Raw genomic sequence first — 18,072 nt, 5'->3', positions numbered from 1 at the left:
CTGAAGTGGTCTGGCTGGCACGATCTGGGGTGACAGGCTGGTGACCACAGCTTGTGGTGCTGGTGACAGCAGCTCTGAGCTTCACTGTGCCCGTGGGCTGGAATCTGGAGGGGTGCAAGCCACAGCTGCCTCAGTGTGGGCTTCAGAATCCCTAAGTGCCAACGAGCCTGCAGTGAATCCGGGCTGGAGCAGCGCTGGCTCGGTGCTCTCAGCTCGGCACTGAGCGGAGCTGGTACCCAAAATCTCTCTGCAGGGCTGGCCGTGCCCCGTGGCGCCTCCCGCAGCAAGGAAGGGCAGCGACTGCCCGCGGTGCCGGGCCGGGACCCGCGGCGGTGCGGGGTCGGGGGCTCCGTGCACAGAGCCGGGCAGGGACCCGCGGCGGTGCGGGGTCGGGGGCTCCGTGCACGGAGCCGGGCAGGGACCCGCGGCGGTGCGGGGTCGGGGGCTCCGCGGACAGAGCCGGGCAGGGACCCGCGGCGGTGCGGGGTCGGGGGCTCCGTGCACGGAGCCGGGCAGGGACCCGCGGCGGTGCGGGGTCGGGGGCTCCGTGCACGGAGCCGGGCAGGGACCCGCGGCGGTGCGGGGTCGGGGGCTCCGTGCACGGAGCCGGGCAGGGACCCGCGGCTCTGCCAGAGTCCGGCAGGCTCTGCCGGTCTGGGGGCCGCTCCCGCCGCCTCCCCGCCCCCGGGCGGGACCGGCCTCTCCCCGCTCCCCCCGCCGGCCGGGGGAGCCGCGAGTGGAAGCAGCGAGCACCGGGCACCGCAGGACAGCGGTGCCGAACCGGGAGGGCGGTGCCGGGCCGGACTGTGCCTCACCGGGTGGACGCTGCGGGGCCGAACCGGGCCGTGCCGAACCGGGCCGTGCCGTGCCGGCGGGGCGGGCGCTGCCCGCGGTGCTGAGCGGGACGGGCGCTGTCCGCGGTGCTTCAGGGGCCCGGTCCGAGCATCCCCAACCCCCCCGGCCATGGTGGGGGACGGCTACAACGAGGCGCTGCTGCACAAGGTATGGCTGGGCATGGGGGCACCCGGGAGGGGGCTGCAGAGCGGGGAGATGGGGCGGGGATCCTGCTTGAACTTCCCGGCAAATCCCGTCCCTCTGCCTTGCTCCCTGCTGGTCTCCCGGCGGGGTCCGTCTGTCGCCCCCGTGCCGGTGCGGCGGCGGCTTTGGGGATGGGCAGCCCGCAGGGATTGGCTCCGGTCCCAGCCACATCCCGGCCGATGGAAGGCAGGGGCTGGCAGGGTTCGGTGTGTTCGGGAAGCCGGGATCGCTGGAGCCGGGCCAGCCCCGCGGCACTGCCCGCAGCCGCCCTTGAGCCGCTCCCGCTCCTGCGGGCTCAGGGTCCGGGGCAGCTGAACCCCGGGGCTCTGTTTGCCAGAAACACATTAACGAGCCGGCACTTTCCTGCCATGAAATAGCCGTGTCCCAGAGACGTCCATTCCTGCCCTTGTTGCTTTGAAATCTTCTTTTGCAGTGTTCCTGGGCTGTGTTTTTTTGCCTCCTGGGACTGTTTTGTAACTGTTTCGCACGGAGGGAGGTCGGGGCTGGTGCTGTCCCTGCAGGACGCGGGGCGTTTCTGCTCTCTGCAGTCTGGAGCGATGGAGGAGATGCTGATTTATGATAGACCCACACATCACTCCCTCCTGCTGTCCTCACGCTGCTTCCCTGCAGTCCCCAGTGACTGTGCAGGAACTGGCACCCTCGGGAAAAGCAGGGATGGGACAAGACAAGGGAAGGGCTGGAGTTCTGTGGATCCCTCTTCTCAAATCCCAGTCTGTTCTGTATCCTGCTTGTACTCAGGCAAAGTGCCCAGCCCTTGACTAGCAGCAAAATATAAGTTACTAGCAGCTCTCGTTTCTATTGTACATGGAATACATAGAACATGCCCCCAGGGATGACTTGAGAAACTTTGATTCTTTGCAAAGCCTTAACTCTCTCTTCCCCAGGAAGGAGCTGCAGCAGTTAAGAATGAAATTGGTGGAAATGGGGCTCTGGGCAGAAGACCTGCCCAGGCAAATAACCATTCCAGTCCTCCGCTCCCTGCTGTTTCCCTTGGTATTTTTCTGCCCTTCCTGGCAGGGCTGCTTGTCTTGCAGAAACAAGGTTGCTCTCACACCAGGGAAGTGAGGCAGCAAATACCTCACTAGATCTTGTGTCTGAACAAGCAATCACATTTTAGATGTGCTGAAAAAACCCCAGAGAGGTTTGCAGTCTGGAGACAGGGATTGAATGATTTCTGGTTGGTGGTTAAACCCAGGCCTGGAGAGGAAATGGGCCAGGAGCTAACCAAAGCAGCAACAGCAGAGATTTATTCTGGGCTGTTCAGAAAAGTTTTGCTTGATACAAAATGATGAATTCTGCTCTCAGGTGGTTTGACCCATTGCCAAATCCTTCTTCCTCCTATGTGATTCCTGGATCCGTTTAGTTGGAACAAGACCCAAAGGCAGAGGGGTGTGTTCCTTGGCTGTGGTTGATCCAAGGTGTTAACAGGGGTTTGCAAACATGGCTCTGCTGCATGATCTGAGCCAAGGTTTTTGTTTGATGCACAGCCCTAGAGCTCCTGTCTGCAAGGCTGAGGTACAGGTTCTGCCAAGAAAAGGGCCCAGCCAGGCAGGCAGAGGGCTCCAGGCTCTCTCTCAAGTCAGTGTAAGTGTCCTGGCCATGGTGAAATAGTGCCTGGGCAGGTGGGGACAGCCCTGTACTGTCCCTGTGGCACACAGCAGCTTCCAGCAGCATCCAGCTCCATCCCTGGAGTACTGCTTGGAGCAAGGGGGAGGCAGCACAATTCTGTATAAAGAGCAGGCTGAAAAGAAGTCTCAGAAACTGAGTGTCAGCCAGAAAAGCCATGAGAGTGGTGGTGAGGAGCAGCAAGGAGCCACATCTTCACCCTCAGAGCTCTCCCAGTGCCATGGCCCAGCTGAGCTCTGCAGGCCACACCTACACATTTGCCACAATTTGTTGTGACAAATCCTGCTCAGCTGGGTACAAACACGTGGGTTTGGGGCTTCATCAGCTCCCTGAGAGCAACACCAGAGCCTGTGGATGGCACTTCTCCCTTCCCTGCATCCCCTGACTGAGGTTTTACCCTGCCAGGCTTCCATTAGCTATATTTAGCTCAGGTCCAGGTTCTGCATGTTAAATCTTGAGAATGAACTGGGAAGACAACCTCAGCCCACACAGGCTGTCCCAGATCTCCTCCTGCTTGGCTGGCACTGGAATTGCAGCCATTGCCTCCCTGCATTGCCTTGACAGCCGTGCAAAACCTCCCTTCCCTTGGCAGGTTAGACCACAATCTCTCTTTTCCTTGCAAGTATGGGAAGTTTGAATTATTTTGCCTTGTCCCTGCAGCCCATGACAAGCCAGCAGGGATTTTGACTGGAAGTGATCCATCTACATTTGAATTAGCTCCAAAACTAACTCACGGTATAGGGAGGATATTTGCTCTTCCCTTGAGGAAGAGCAGGCAGACAAGTCTTTTCAGGAGGGTGTTACAAGCTGTACCTGCTTTTCTGTGAGGCTGAGAGGTGGTGGAGAAGTCAGGTTACCTCTGCCCACCAGTGGAAATAATTTCCTTTATCTGGAAACAGGGATTTCTTTGGTTGCATTGGGGTTCAGCAGTGATGTGGGGCTGTCACCAAGTGAGTCTCCAGATCTCAGTCAGGTTTCCCTCTGTACCTTGCCCAGCCCTGGCAAAGCACTGCTTCATCTCCACAGGCAGAGAGGATCCACAGCACCAAAACAAATCTGCAATATTTTACTAAAGTTACCCATGGGGGAAAAAAAAAACCAACCAAACAAAAAACCCCTGGGAAAACCTGGGGGCTGAGGAGGTGAGGGGGATGTCAGTCTGTGGCTGAGGATGTCAGAAGAGTCAGCACAGCTACTGAACTTTGTCACTGGAAGACTTTTTACTATCATGACTCACTTATGTCCAGCCTGAGGTTTCAAGGGCTAGCTAGCCACATCTTTCCCACAGTGGGGTTTTTGTTCTTGTTTTTTTTTGTTTATTTGGTAACCAGGAAGGTCACAGTGATTTCCACTGAGCTGTCCCTTCACAGAGCCCCCTCTTGGCTGATCCAGGCCAAATGTTAATATTATCATTAAGTCATGAAGCAATTCATGAGTTGTCTCTATTATGAATCCCATTTAAATTATTTATAGAGGAATCTGCCTTTTATACATGTTCTCTGTAAGCCTTGGGCTCTGGAGGCTTTCTGGTGCTCATTCCAACCAGCTCTTCTCCCTCCATAATTAATGTTGTTCTCTGCATTAACTGTTCCCAAAGACAGCACAGCAGGGTGCATCCAGTCTTGTTGCATATCCCAGCATCAGTATTTTACCTGGAAATAGTATGTAACACCAAAGTACACATCACTGAGGTGCAGGAGCCCCGTGGTAATGAACTATTGGAGTATCCAGCTGCTCCTGGGCATATCCTTTTCTGTACACAGGGAAGAGTTCTGGGCCCTAGGGAAAAGCCAAGAGGAGTTTGAGCAGGGAGATTTCCCCCAGGAAAGGGGTGACCCAGATCCTCTGGCCCGGAGATTTCTTCCTCCCAACATTCCCCCGGATCCTGTGCAGGCTCCCAGCTCACGAGGCTGCTCTGAATGTACAAGTGACCTGCAAACAGCCCAGGCAGGGAGGGGGGAGCAATCTCAGCTGTGGATCTGGGCACAGGCTGCTGCCTCTCAGCACACAGGTCTGTGCAGCAGCCTGCATCTGGCAGAGGGACAGGGCTCCCTCCTGCCAACAGCTCTACTCAGCAGGTCAGGCTTTTCCCAGGGCGGGTTCAGTGTCTGGGGTGTGTTTTCCAAGTGGAAGTGCTGATTCACTGAGGGAAGCATTCACCCAAGTGTACTGGCATGAACAGGCAGGTTGTGGAGTGGTGCTTTATGCAGGGCAGGATGCTGATTTCCTGCCAGTCTGCATCCCTGTGTTGTTTGTGGTCCTCAGTCTCCTTGGCTTTTGGTTTCAGCCCAGTTTTTGGGACCTGTGGGGTGCAGCAGCCATGGTTCCAGGTGCTGTGAATGCCACATGGCCTCTCAGGGTATGGAATCAGGCCTTGATCTGCTGGGGCTGTTCAGGCATTTGATTAAACACATTGCTTCACACTCATCCTGTGTTTCACAAGGGGAAATGCAGTGCCTGAAGCAGTGCCAGGGTTGGTCACACCCCAGGGCACTTTGAGGCAGAAGAGGGATAGGATAGGATAGGATGTGCACAGAGCCTCCCCCACATATTGGGGAGGTACTGAAGCCCCTTCAGGGTGGAGACAAAGGACTGAGGTGTCACAGGATAGAGCAAGGCTGCTGGAGCTGCACAGACACAAAGCAAGCAGGGGAAAACCAGCTGCAGCCAAGTGTAGCAGAGGTGGATGCAGAGAGTGGGGAAGTTTAGTCCCAACACATCACTGGCTCATCCCTGCAGCCTCAGGGGTGACAGGGGACCAGTAGCAGAGGGGACACTGTGTTTGCCAGAACTGCATCTTCAGGAACACCCCTGTCCTAAATGACAAAGCTCAAACCACTTCTAGCAAGAGGGCTGGTAGCAGAGTGTTTATTTTAATTCGTGTCCTGCGAAAGGGTTGAAAGTTCCTTGGTTTCCTGAAAGGATGGGAATGTTTGCCAGTGGCTCTGTGAACAAAACCCAGACAGCAGCAGAGGGAAGGGAGGGGCTCTGTTTGCACTGCAGGTCTCCCTTAGGTCAGGGATTTTGAGGAGGAGCAGAAGGGAAGATGAGCTCCCCAGGGATGCAGTGTGGGTACCAGGGCTGTGGGTTAGCAGTGTGGGAGCTGCTTAAGAGGTGACAGCTCTGACACCAGCACAGCTCCCCTGTTCCTTCTGCTCAGGGGTGGGAGTGGTCTGGGGCTTCCCACAGAGCCTGGAGAGGCAGAGGGACTCCACAACTTCAAACCTATCACTTTGCAGGAGTGCCAGCCCAGTGTCCCAGAGAGGTTGTGTGTCTGTGGCAGCAGCTGTCTGCAGTAGCTGCAGGAGATGCTCTCTTTACTAAAGAGTTTTGGACTTAATCCAGTGACTCTAAAGTCGTCCCAAAGAGGTTTTCCAACAGGCCTGTGTGAGCCAACGCTGCTTCTGCCCTGCAGCTTCCTGAGCTGGGGTAGGATCATCTCTCCTGCTCACTGTGCATGACAGGCTGTGCTTTACTTTCCCTCCCATCTCTCCTCTCTTGGACAGGGTGCAGTGGGTTGCAGGCCTGAAACATCATCCCAGAGCTCATTTCATTAATTATAGAGATGTACAAAGAGTGGAAATTCCTCTCTGGGCAAGTGGCAGAACTAAACGTGACAGATCTGGGGCTGGGTGGAATTCTTGATCCTGCTGCATTTGCTGCCACATCCCCCCAGCACATATAGCCACATGTTTGGCCCCCAGCTCCCCCCATCACCTGCACCTGCATTGATGCTTCTTTATCTGGTCCTGCAGACAATCCTGGTTGGAGACAGTGGCGTGGGGAAGACATCTCTGCTGGTCCAGTTTGACCAGGGCAAGTTCATTCCTGGCTCCTTCTCTGCCACTGTGGGCATTGGGTTCACGGTAAGTGCCCAGTCCCTGGTCCCTGGGCTGTGCACTCACCCTTGGGGAGCAGCTTTATTTGGGGAATCACAATCTATGGGTCTGTGGTAAGCACAAAGAATTGGATACTTTGCTTTGGGTGCTGCTGGATGAAGGGTTTGGTTTGTCTGTGTGCATGCTTTGGACTGCTGGGAGGGATGAAGGGTGGGTAAAGCTCCAAGTTCCAAAACCCTTGGTGGAGCAGTGTCTGAATGCAGCCTTATGCTTCACACAAAGAAATCTGTCCTTGGAGCTGCCCTGCTCTGTCAGGGAGATGCCAGCCTGTGTCCTGCCTGTGTCCTGGCTGTGTCCTGCCCGGGGCCCTGGCGAAAAGTCAGGCAGATGGTGACAGTGCCTGGGAAAAGCACTGGGCTGCCATCCAGAGCTATTTGTGGAGCCGCCATGGGGTCTCAAGTGGCTCTGATGTGTGTGTCCCCTCTCCTGGGGGAGGTCAGCACAGGGACAGTGCTTGGGACCTTATCCCAGAGAGACTGTCATCCCTTCAGCATTGTGACAAGGCTGGAGCTCCTCAAAGGGCTGGTACCCATGGGGATGCAATTACCCACAGGAATCTTCTTTTCAGTCCAAGCAAAGGAAGCAGAAAAATGTGGCACCAGTGGGGATAGTCTGGGGTCAAGCAGCCCCAGGATCAGCAGCCAAGTGTGCCCCTGCTGAGCTATGGGCAGGCAGAGGAGGCTCAGCTACACCACTGATCTCTACCAGCTTCTGGCTGCCTTGTTTCTCCCACAGCAAATGCCAGTGTGTGGAAGTGATGCTCAGCCAGGTGTTTTTCCTGCCCAGGTAAATCTATCAGCTCCAGCATTGTTTTCTATATCCTTCCAGCCCCCTCCCCATCTGGCTTCAGGGAAGCTCAGCCACTTCCAGGCGCTCCAAGTGCCTCCAGCCTCCATCTCTGGGCACTTTCCTGGCCAAAGAGCACATATAAACTGTAAATCCCCTGGCTGGATCTGAGCGCAGTTACAGGACTGGAAATACAGGTTCTATTTCCCGGGGGGCAGAGGAAGGCTTGGCTGGTGCAGGAGCTGGATGCCATTCCAGAGGGCATCTCTGCCACTGCACCTCCTGCCTTGGCCTTCAGCTGGAGAGCAGCGAGGGGAACACCCCTGAACCCCAGCGCTGTGAGCTTGGAGATTAGCCCTGAGATCAGCCCTGAGGGAGAGATGAGATATTCCAGGGAAAATAGATCAGGGAGGGCTCAAGGCTCCTGTACACGAAGTGATGCCTGTAAGGCTGAGCATCTCGGGCAGCTGTAGTGCATGACTTGTATGGGGTTTTTACGGGTTTTTGGGTAACACATCTCTCTACGGGGATTTCTCCCACATTGCCATTTGGGCTTTTCCCAAATGGAGCGCGGTATGAGCTGAGCCCCGATGGCTGGTGTGGGATGCAGGGGAGAGGGAGGCCTGGCAGCAGTCCCGGGTGAGACGCAGGTGCTGAGCCGGCTCGGCACCGCTCGTGGTTTCCGGCTAGCGGCTCTGCTCGCTTCCTCTCGGCTCCGCCGGGGCGCGGCTCAGCCCCGCTGGGGCAGCAGCAGACGGGGGGAACCCGCACCCTGGGCTGGAGGGGGAGCTGCCATCCCCCCCGTCCCGCCGGGGCACGGTGCGGTCCGGCAGCACCGGGGTCTCCATCCCCACACTCTGTTGGGGCGGGGTGTCTGTGCATTAGCGGGGTGAGCAGCTCCTGCTCTCCGCACCCGTGTGTCCGGAGCGATGTGCCGCGCTCTGCCCGCCGCCCGGCGCAGCCCAGCCGCCAGCAAACCCAAGCACTGTGGGCACGCAGTGGGACAGGTTTCCACTCTTCAGCCTCTTCCTCCTCATCCCCTTCCCGGGCTGGGCAGGGAGGCACGACCTCGGGGATGGCATCGGCCGGGGAGGAGGAGGAGGAGGAGGAAGAGGAGGAGGAAGGCGGGTGGGGCCGCGGTTCTCGCTGGCTACGGGACTCGGCGGCTCCTGCCGGACGCACCATGGGCGGCCCCGGTGGGGCGGAGGGGAGCGGGACCCCCGAGGGGAGCGGGGAGTCCCCGAGGAGCGGCAGGGATCCCCCGGCGCTGCCCCAGGATCGCGAACTGTCCGGCAAGGTGGGGAGCGGCGCGGGGTGAGCGGGATGGACCCTCGCAGCTCTGGCAGATGGGAAGGTTTGGGTCCGCTCCCCGTCTTGGGGAGGGTTTAGGAGGGGTCCCGGGGGCCCCGCTTCCTCCGCTGCTGCGATCGCGCCCAGGAAGCGGCCGCGAAGCGGGGAAGGAGAAGAGGAAGGAGGCGGCAGCCCCGGCCGATCCCCCAGCCCTTCTCTGCCCCGGGAGACCCCCGGCGCTGCGGGAACGGGGATTGGGATTTCGTCCCTGAGAGGTGGAGATGGGGGGTTCCTGTCCCGAGAGTGTCCCCGTCCGGCAGTGGCACTAGGAGGGACGGCTGCAGGAACAGGGCTTTGGGGGGCTCCCGGGGGAAGAGGAGCATGACCGAGCTCTGCCCCCTCAAAGCCCGTCAGACCTTTCCCAGGAAAGCCCGCAGCCCCCGTGACAGGCAGGGGGAGCAGGATCCCATCCAGGCCATCGCAGCACCCCGAGGGCTCTGAGGTGGGAAAAGCATCTGAGCCCTCGATCCAGCCCAGGGCCCCCTTCACTCACAGCACAGCATGCTGCTTGTGAATGTCTCTGCACCCCTGCCAGGCCTTGGGGCAGGGGGGAGCCCTCCTCCCTGTGTGCCCCCCTCTTCCTCATCCCAGCCCAGGAGGAACTTTCCTTGTCTCAGTAGCTCAGGGGAGGCACGGGGCTGATGAACCTTTTACCCCCAAATTTCATATACAGCCCCAGGCTGTGCCCAGCACTGATGGTGTCAGCCCTAACACCCCCTGCTGCCTCACTGAGCTGATTCCAAAGTGGTTCTGCACACTGCCATCTTCTCTATACTGCTTTCATTCCTTTGCCTTTATCCTCCCCTCTCTGACTCCTTTCTGTGGAGGGGCAATTTCCGTGCTTGAGGGAGGAAACCACTTTTCAGCTTGCTCTAGGGTGAGATGGAGACAGATCTGAGCAATGTTCCCAGCTCCCCACAAGTCCTGGAAAAAGATTTGACCAGCAAAGTGGTAGCAGGAGGCAGAGCATTTCCAGCTGCCAGCTTTGGCCTTTGCTGTGCCATCCCTGTGGAAGGTGGCCATGGCCTGCTGTGTTTGTCTGCCCCAGAGGCAGTGAGGCAGCAGGGATTTACTTTGCAAGCTCCAGCACACATCCATCAGGGTGGGCATGCAGGGATGGACCTTCCTGCTGAAGTCCTGCTCACTGCTTTTTTCCTAAGGGGCCGGATGCAGTCAGGTTAATGATTGCTGGGCAGGAACAGGTTGCTGCAGGTAGGCTGAAGGAACACAGCATCAGGAAAGGCTGTGCCTATGGAGCCCAGCATTGCTCCCTGCCTGAGCCCGGCAGTGCTGGAGCCCAGGAGAGCCTGGGCTGATCCTGTTTGCTTAGCAGGAGGGGAAAGGCGCCGTGTTTGCTTTGGTGTCCGCAGCAGGCACCGGCAGGGACAGAGTCCGGACACGCAGGGTTTGCCCAAGCCATGCATCAGCCTCGGGCTGGGCACGCCCGGGCCGGGGGCAGAGCGTGGGCGGAGGTGGCATCACACACCTGGGAGCTGTGGCTGTTCTCCAGGAGCCTCCTGGGCTGGGAGATGGCCAGGAGCTGGCCAGGAGATATCTTTTCTTGCTGCAGTACTTGCTTTCACACCAGCTCTCCCTCTTTTTCATGGCTGGGGGCTACTCTGCTGCCCTGCAGCACTGCTTGGCTGCACCCTCAGGGGTCCCATCCCACACCCAGCTCCCATGGGGCTTCCCAGACCCGTAAGGACCAGCCCTGGGGAAAGAAACAAAGGGAGAGAAGGAGCTGGGGAGGGCTCAGCACCAGTCAGGGGTGCTGCTCCCTCCCTGTCCTGCTGACATCTCTCCCTGCGCCCATCTTGCAGGTGATGTTACTTGGAGACTCGGGCGTGGGGAAAACCTGCTTCCTGCTCCAGTTCAAAGACGGGGCCTTTCTCTCCGGGACATTCATAGCCACCGTGGGCATAGATTTCCGGGTGAGACCACCACGGCTGCCAGCCTCTCGCCCCCCTCTACCCACACCTTGGCCAGGACAGGGTGCTGGGGAGGGGGAACAGGGGGTTTCCAGCCTCTGTACCCCAAATTTTCTCCCAAGCAGCAGCAGGTGCTTGCTGGAACCCTTCCACCCCTCCCTGGGAGAGCAGGAACAGACAGAAGAGCCTGCTGGTACTGTTGCCTCTTACCTTTAAATCAGCAAACAGCCCAGGTTTAGCCCATCCCAGATGTATTCATGGGCTGGGGGTATATGCTGGGCAGCCAGCGTGCTCCACTATGCAGGCCAAAGCCAACAGCTGGGGACAAACAGTGGTTGCTGTAATTTCATGCCTTGAAAGGGCTGAAGTGGGCTGTGAGAAGTTTTTAGGGTTACCAGATCCTGGTGATCTGCTCTCTGCTCACCAAATTTCAGCTGCAGGGTCTCTCTAAGGGTGTGCAGGGAGGCACAGCTGTTGGCAGCACAGGGCAGAGCAGGAAGGAAGCCACGGGGGTGTCCCTGGGCAGGCTCTGCCCACACCACTGACACGTGTCGAGTGCGGTCAGAGCTTCCTCTGCCCCCGCAGCTGCAGATGCTCCTGGCTGTGTTTCCTCTTGGTGGAACTGGGGCTTGGTGATCAGGGAAAAGAGGGGGCTGTGGGCTTGGTTTGAAGGGGCCATGAGGCCTGTCCTTGTGGATAAAGCCATGAAAGAATGAAACTCTGCTGTGTTCCACTGCTGGGCTCAAGGCTGGTGTCCCCAGAGGTGCTGCCAGCCCGTAGGTATCTGCTCTGCCTCGTGCAAGCATCCCCTCCAGCAGCTCATGGCTCACTGCTCTAGGTAATCTCCAGAGTCTCCTAGGGCATGTTTTTGTTTTATCCAGCCCATTTGCTCAAATGCTGTCATCTCCACATGGGCTGAATTTCCATTTCAAACAATTCCAGGCAACCAAATTATTTATAGGGGTCTTCTCTTTTCAGACTCCAAGTATGATTCTTTAAGAGTCTTAAAATAGCTTTTCAGTAGTTTTTGCTTTTCTTTTTTCTGGCCTCTGGAGAGAAGCCCCTGCACTTCTGAGATGAGAACAATGATTGCTTAAGCCTCAATAGCTGCCTTCCCAGCTCAGTTGGAAATACTTCTTTCCTTTCCCAGTCCCAGCCCAGCCTGGCTGCAAATCATCCTGACCCAGGAGATTTCCTCCTTCCTTGCTGTGTGATACATGCAACCCCTCCAGCTCAGTGTTCTCTACCTTCTTTAAGAATCAAGCAAGGAAACCTGAGCAGGACACCCAGCATCATCAAGTGAGCAGTTTGTAGCATGCAAAGCCCTTAAATTACTGCAAACAGGCTGATTTTTTTAGTGCAGCAGTGGTTCTTGAGCACCTGGAGCTGAAGAGTCCCATCAGAAAGATCAGGGTTTTTTGGTGGGCAAACATAAAAGCACACCAAGGTGTTACAAACAAATGAAAATTTATATGTAGTTCATCCATGCCTCCCCAATTCCTCAGCTCTGGCAACTTCCCAGGGGCTGCTGCAATCCCAGAGTTTCCCAGCAGGAGCCAGAGTGGGCCAGTTTTGCTGGGTTTTGCTGTACACCAACGTCATTAACTGACTCATTAGGGGACTTGGGAGCCACAGGACTCTGGCTGTAGGACATGAACGAGGCACTGGATCCAAGGCAGGCTGGGATTTGCTGTCTCATCTCCACTGATGCTGCTCCTCACCCTGACTCGAGGGGTTGCTGCTCTGGGCTGTGCCTGTAGCTGCCAAACAAGCAGGATCAGGGTTTGTAGCAATGATGCTTCAACCCAGGTCCAGCCCAACAGGCAGCCTAAATTCATCCCACTGGCCTGGGAGAGCAGCTCAGGGGCTGTGGAATGCCAGCTCAGCACCAGGGCTGGCTGGCACATGCACCAGCACATGCTTTGGGCTGATAAACCTGCTCTCCTTGTCTTCTGCAGAACAAAGTGGTGGCCGTGGATGGTGTGAAGGTGAAGTTGCAGGTGAGCTTTGGGAGGGGGGAAGAAATTTCCAGATGGAAATCCAGCTCAGGCTGAGTGTGCTGGCCCAGCAGGGCTGGGAGGCACAGGAGCAGACCCAGCTTGGGGAGGTTGCTCTCCCTGCTCTCACCAGGGCAGTTTCTTGGCAGATCTGGGACACAGCCGGGCAGGAGCGTTTCCGCAGTGTCACCCATGCCTACTACCGGGATGCCCAAGGTGAGTTTGGGGTCCAGCAGGGGTGGGGAGACCATCCAGAGCACATCCCTGCAGGGTAACAATGAGCCTCTTCCTCTCCAGCCCTGCTCCTGCTCTATGATATCACCAGCAAGATGTCCTTTGACAACATCCGTGTGAGTCCCACTGTGAGCTGGGAGTGTTTCTCCCCAGGGAATGGGGGTGTGGGTGCCCTGCCTGGCTGGCTGGGTGTTTGGGGCAGTTGGGAGCCTGTTTTCCCTGTAAACACTGGCTGTTCTGGCCAGACCCAGCCAGCTGGGAGCTCATCCCAGGGCACCTGGCTGGGTGCTGCATGGCTGGGTGAGTTTAAGGACATGGTGAATGCCTGAGGGAGAAAACATGGTTTGGAAAGGATGTGAACTACAGCTTGGGCTGCAGCCAGGAGACGGGGTGTTTTCAGGACTGCTTGTCTGTGATGCTGGAATAATTCCCGTGCCAAGAAAAGTCATTATCTCTGTCCTTGTTGGGGAGAGATGGGGGTGTGAGGGCTGAGAGGGAAGAGAGGGGGTACTGGGGGGTGGAGGGCTGAGTTTGGGGGGACAGGAGCACCCTTCACCCTGACACAGTCCTGCTGCCCCACAGGCCTGGCTGTCAGAGATCCATGAGTACGCCCAGAAGGACGTGGTCATCATGCTGCTGGGCAATAAGGTGTGTGCAGGGTTCCCATCCACCCTGGGTTTGCCGTGCTGTGCCCTTGCCATCCCCATGGCTGTGCAGACTGGGGCTCTACCTGCACCCCCGGCTGGCTCTGCTGCTTTCTGGGCTCAGCCCATCCCAGCGGTGATCCCGGGATTTGGGGGGTTGGAGAGGGCAGTGTTCCCCGGAGCCAGCGGGTGGCAGCACGAGGCTGAGGCTCCAGGGACAGGATGCTCCTCCTACGGGATTCTTTACTATGGGACACTGCTTGACTATAGAATGCCCACCCAGGCCTGCATGCACTCCTGGACCCAAGCCCTAGAGACCCAACAAGATCCTCTCCAGGGGTACTAGATGCTTCCTGGATACCCAGTGCCCAACTGGATATCCTCCTGGGACTGGGTGATGCTGGGTACTTGATGCTCAGCAGGGTACCAGAGCCTCCCTGGGTCCTGGATGCTCTCAGGTACTGCCCCAGGTCCTCAGTGTCCCCAGATCCCAGGTGCTTCCTGACATCCTCAGTGCCACTAGGTTCCAGATGCTCCACAGGTCCTAGATTCTCTGGGCAGTGGATTATTTTGGAGCTATGATGCCCCTTGTTCCTGTCACCCCCCTCAACACCCCACAGTTCTGGTTTGCCAGATGCTCCAGGGTGCCAGCCTGGTGTGTGGCTTTCCTTTCCTTGGCAGGCTGATGTGAGCAGCGGGAGGGCTGTGAGGACAGAGGATGGAGCATCACTGGCCAGGGTGAGTTGTGCCAGGGTCTAACCTGACTTAAGCACCCCCCCAGATGATTTCATGTCACTCAGGGTTCCCATGCAGCCGTGCCATCCCCTCTGAGTGCCCAGACCTGCCTAGGGGCAGCACAGCAGTCACTTGTATGCAAAACGTGGGGCAAGGCAGAGAGAGGATGACCCTCAAGCCTTGTCCAGGCTACAGGGATGATTCAGAGGGCCAGGAGGCCATCTGGGGATAGCCATTGATGGAACTATGTTGCTCTTGCAGGAGTACGGAGTGCCTTTCATGGAGACAAGTGCCAAGACAGGCATGAACGTGGAGCTGGCCTTCCTGGCCATTGCCAAGTGAGTACCTGGGGCCAGGGGACTGAGCAAGGGAGGTGTCTCCTGCAGCCCCACCACCTCCCACACACCAGCAGAGTGTGGGAGGGGGTAACAGAGCCCCACTGCTCTAGGGAGCTGAAGCAGCGCGCGGTGCAGCCGCTGGATGAGCCCCACTTCCAGATCCACGAGTACATTGAGTCACAGAAGAAGAAATCCAGCTGCTGTGCCTTCTCCTGAGGGTGGCCAGAGGAGCTGGCAGGCCTGGGGGCCCAGGCAGGAGGCAGAGCAGGGCCCAATCCTGCCCTCAAGCACCAGAGGGAACCAAGATTTGACAAGCCAAGGATGGGACAGTACAGTGAAGCAGAGTGCATCCTTGCCCTGGTGCCAGGATTCAGATCCTGCTGCCCTGCAGAGCAATGACATGTGTGCCACCGTGGGAGTCACTGTGCTGTGGTGACTGCCAGCCTGGCCAGTGAGCCATGGTGATCCAACACCTCCATCACACGAGCAGGATGCAGGACACAGCCTCACACCTCACTGAGGGACCCTTGGAGCAGCTGGAGGGGCTGTGCCATGGATGAGCCCCCCTGCAGCCCCCAGTCCTCCCCTCTCCTGTAGCTATTCCTGCTCACAGTGTTGCTCTTGTCCAACTGGAAGGGCCTGGTCCAGCCCCTGTGTCCCTGGTGCTGCCAGGCTCTGCCCCACACCCCAATGCCCACACTCAGCTGTGGCTCCTCATTTCTGCTGCCAATGGCTTTTATCCTCCTGCCACCACAAAGCCAATGATGTCCCCATTGTATCCTGGCTCTGCTTGAGGGAAGGGCTGGGATGGGGAAGGGTCCAGCCAAACCTGCTCCCTGCCCACACAGCTGGTGTGAGAAGTAAAATTCCCCTGGGAGCATCCGAGCAATGCTTGGGGCACTTCTGGTACACACAGCAATTTGGAAAAACTTTGCTTTCCCCATGTTGTAGCAACAGAAATCAGAGATTTTTTTTATTTTTTAACAAGAAAAGGCTTTTTCACTTCAGACTAGCCTCCAGACTAAACCATCTCCAGCCTCACACAGGAGATGCCCACAGTGGCATCACCTGGGCTGATGTTCTAGCCCTGGTACCTCCCAGGCCAGGCTGGGTTTCTCTCCCAGGTAATACAACCATGCCTTGCTGCTGCTGGCAAATAGCAGCTGGAACCCACTTTCTGGAGACCAGATGCCTGAGAGCCTTCAGCCAGCAAACACTGCTCCCTTGGGCACTGGTGGAGCTCAGGAACACCCCTGGTGCTCAGCCCAGCTTTGTTGCTCTCTCTAGCACACTGTCCACTCCCCTGAACAGTCAGATGGTGAATATTTGGTTGTGTAGCTGAAGCACTGATGCAGAGAGCAGCTGTGGAGGGTATGGCACTGCTGCACGTAGGACTCAGGGACTGTCCAGCACATCTGTCCCCATAATCTTCCCTGGCCCTGTGCCTGACTGCTCCTGTCTCACCTGCCCCAGTGCCTCCTTCACCTCTGCTCTGCTCCTGGGTCTCTCTTTGCAAGTTTACAGATTAAAGCTGAGTATTTTTGAGGCTTTGCATCTGTCTGGTTGTTTATTGCATGAGAAATCCCTGCCCTGGGTCTGCATCGTGGGAGGCTGCTGCACACAGGCGCTGCACACAGCCGGGCTGGGGGCCCTGGGAGCAGCCAGGGGAGGGGGAGGCACCACAGCCCCTTCCTCCCTGCCTTCCTGCCGAGGGGGGGCTTAATTGCACATTTCAGACAGACCAAAGGTGAGAGGGGAAGAGTAAACATGGCCTGTTAAATTAAAACCAACCTCCTCCCCTGCTGTTCTCATGGTGCGGAGTCCAGCATTCCCCAAATAACTCCGTCTTCCCACCAATGGCATTGCTGCTGCCGCTTGGCTGATGTCTGCAAAAAAATGCTGGATGGCTTCAACACAAACAGACGTTGGCTCTTTTCTCTTTCCCCCCTCCTGCCTGAGCTCCTTTAACTTCACTCCAAGAGGCAAAGGGCAGGAGAAGACAGCTGGGGCACGACGGTCCTGCCTGTGCCCAGCCTCCCGCAGGCACTGTTGGACCCAAAAGCAGTTTCAGCTGTTTCCTTTGCTGCTGCCTTTCTTCCTTATCACGGTCCCGTGCTCAAACCAGTCTTGCTGGAGCTGGGTTTTGTTTCCTGACTTAGATGCTCTGCATCTGCCCTTCCCAGAAGCTCACTTGTGGGGCTGTGCTGCTCACAACCCCCTTGCCAAGGGGATGGCATGGATGATAGATCCCCCCGTCCTGGGGCTGTACCACAACATGCTTGCCCTGGTTTTCCTCTCCACAGGCATTTGCTGCCGGCTGCTGTGGGATTCCTCTCCGACGCTTTTCTCAGGGCCCAGTGGCTGCGGGCGAATGCTCATCCGAGTGGAGGAAACAAATGAGTCCACCCTCTGCTCCCAGCTGGGTCCCACAGAGCTGGAGCACGGCCACCCCGAGCACACGGGGGCTTCCTGAGCAGGGCTTTGGGGCACAGCACCTTGTGACAGACATGTCCCATGGCTCGCAGCTCCTTGCTCACCTGTCTGCAGCTTGGTTAAACGTGATCCTGGCTGCCCTGAGGACCTTTGCCCAGGAACTTCAGCCAGGCCCTGCACTGGGAGACACCTATGGTATCTCCATGCTACCCTCTCTGGGACAATCCCAAAAGCCAGCTCTGCCCGGCACCAGCAGCCCTGCAGCATCGCAGGACCAGCCCAGGATTGTTGCTGCCTTGCTCTGCCCTGGTTGAGCCCAAACCCTGGGATCTCACATGCTCATGACCCCCTGCAGCTACCTCCGCTCCTCAGTCCATGAACAGAGAATATGGAGCCAGGGCAAAGCAAATCCTCTACGGTGCTGGGGTTCTTTCCATCTTCCCCGCCTCAGACCCCCAGCTGTAGGATGCTGAGCAAGGTTCAGAGGCGGCTGGGGGAACAGGGCTGGTACCTCATTTCCACTGTAAAGTGAGTTACCTGCCCTTTTCCCGGCCTGCTTTCCCACGCAGTTTCGATTTGAGGATTTTATTTTACTGCCGAAGCTTGGAGCATCCCTCCACCCTATACACCGGAGCAGGGCTGGGACCGACTGCAGCCTTCCAGGACTGGCAGTTAGTTATGGGATGGATGCTCCCCGAGAGCCCACCCGGGATGTGCCGCGGAGCAGGACCAGCTGGAAGCGTTCCACCTTTCTCCGGTCCTGTCGGGGCTGTCGCCGTGCCGATGCACGGTGCGGGGAGCATCAGCGAGGATCGGGAGCTGCCGCGGTGCGCTGGAGTGACCCAAGGAGAGGCGGAGGTGGCTGCGGGGGTGGCCCGGCCCCAGTGAGGAGCGGCCGGACCCCAGACGGGAGCGGTCCGGTCGCGCCTCGGGCGCCCAGCCCTCCCGCTGGGGCGAGGATATTTGCATACCCACCACCTTAGTTTGCATAACCACGCCTTAATATTTGCATAACCACGCCCCATCGCTGTCCTTATTTGGCG

The 18,072-nt window shown here is 57.7% G+C and overlaps 1 protein-coding gene across 4 annotated transcripts; it reads left to right on the top strand.

Moving 5' to 3' along the window:
- The first annotated feature begins 736 nt into the window (after positions 1-736).
- RAB37 (RAB37, member RAS oncogene family) lies at positions 737-17,572 on the top strand. 4 transcript variants are annotated; one of them, XM_079323323.1, is made up of 9 exons: positions 737-1,002; positions 6,441-6,551; positions 12,607-12,648; positions 12,795-12,861; positions 12,943-12,995; positions 13,462-13,527; positions 14,205-14,261; positions 14,520-14,596; positions 14,707-17,572. In XM_079323323.1, the coding sequence occupies exons 1-9, from the start codon at positions 964-966 to the stop codon at positions 14,810-14,812; spliced, it is 618 nt and encodes a 205-aa protein (XP_079179449.1). In that variant the 5' UTR covers positions 737-963; the 3' UTR covers positions 14,813-17,572. The 4 variants fall into 4 exon arrangements, with proteins under 4 accessions (XP_079179449.1, XP_079179448.1, XP_079179447.1 ...); XM_079323321.1 differs by lacking the exons at positions 737-1,002; positions 6,441-6,551 and adding exons at positions 8,166-8,667; positions 10,541-10,651 and having other exon boundaries at positions 14,707-15,268; XM_079323322.1 differs by lacking the exons at positions 737-1,002; positions 6,441-6,551 and adding an exon at positions 8,144-8,667 and having other exon boundaries at positions 14,707-15,268.
- The last annotated feature ends 500 nt before the right edge of the window (positions 17,573-18,072 follow it).

This window comes from Erithacus rubecula (genome assembly GCF_903797595.1).
Source record: "Erithacus rubecula genome assembly, chromosome: 20".
NCBI lineage: Eukaryota > Metazoa > Chordata > Aves > Passeriformes > Muscicapidae > Erithacus > Erithacus rubecula.
The sequence above is the reverse complement of the archived record's forward strand: the minus strand, read 5'-3'. Positions and strand labels throughout refer to the sequence as shown.

Excerpts from the sequence above, each read along its gene's own strand:
- RAB37 (XM_079323320.1), top strand. The coding sequence starts at position 10,139 with ATGCATCAGCCTCGGGCTGGGCACGCCCGGGCCGGGGGCAGAGCGTGG. Across the intron at positions 12,649-12,794 it reads GTGTGAAGGTGAAGTTGCAG|ATCTGGGACACAGCCGGGCA; the intron begins GTGAGCTTTGGG and ends GTTTCTTGGCAG. Across the intron at positions 14,262-14,519 it reads ATGGAGCATCACTGGCCAGG|GAGTACGGAGTGCCTTTCAT; the intron begins GTGAGTTGTGCC and ends TTGCTCTTGCAG.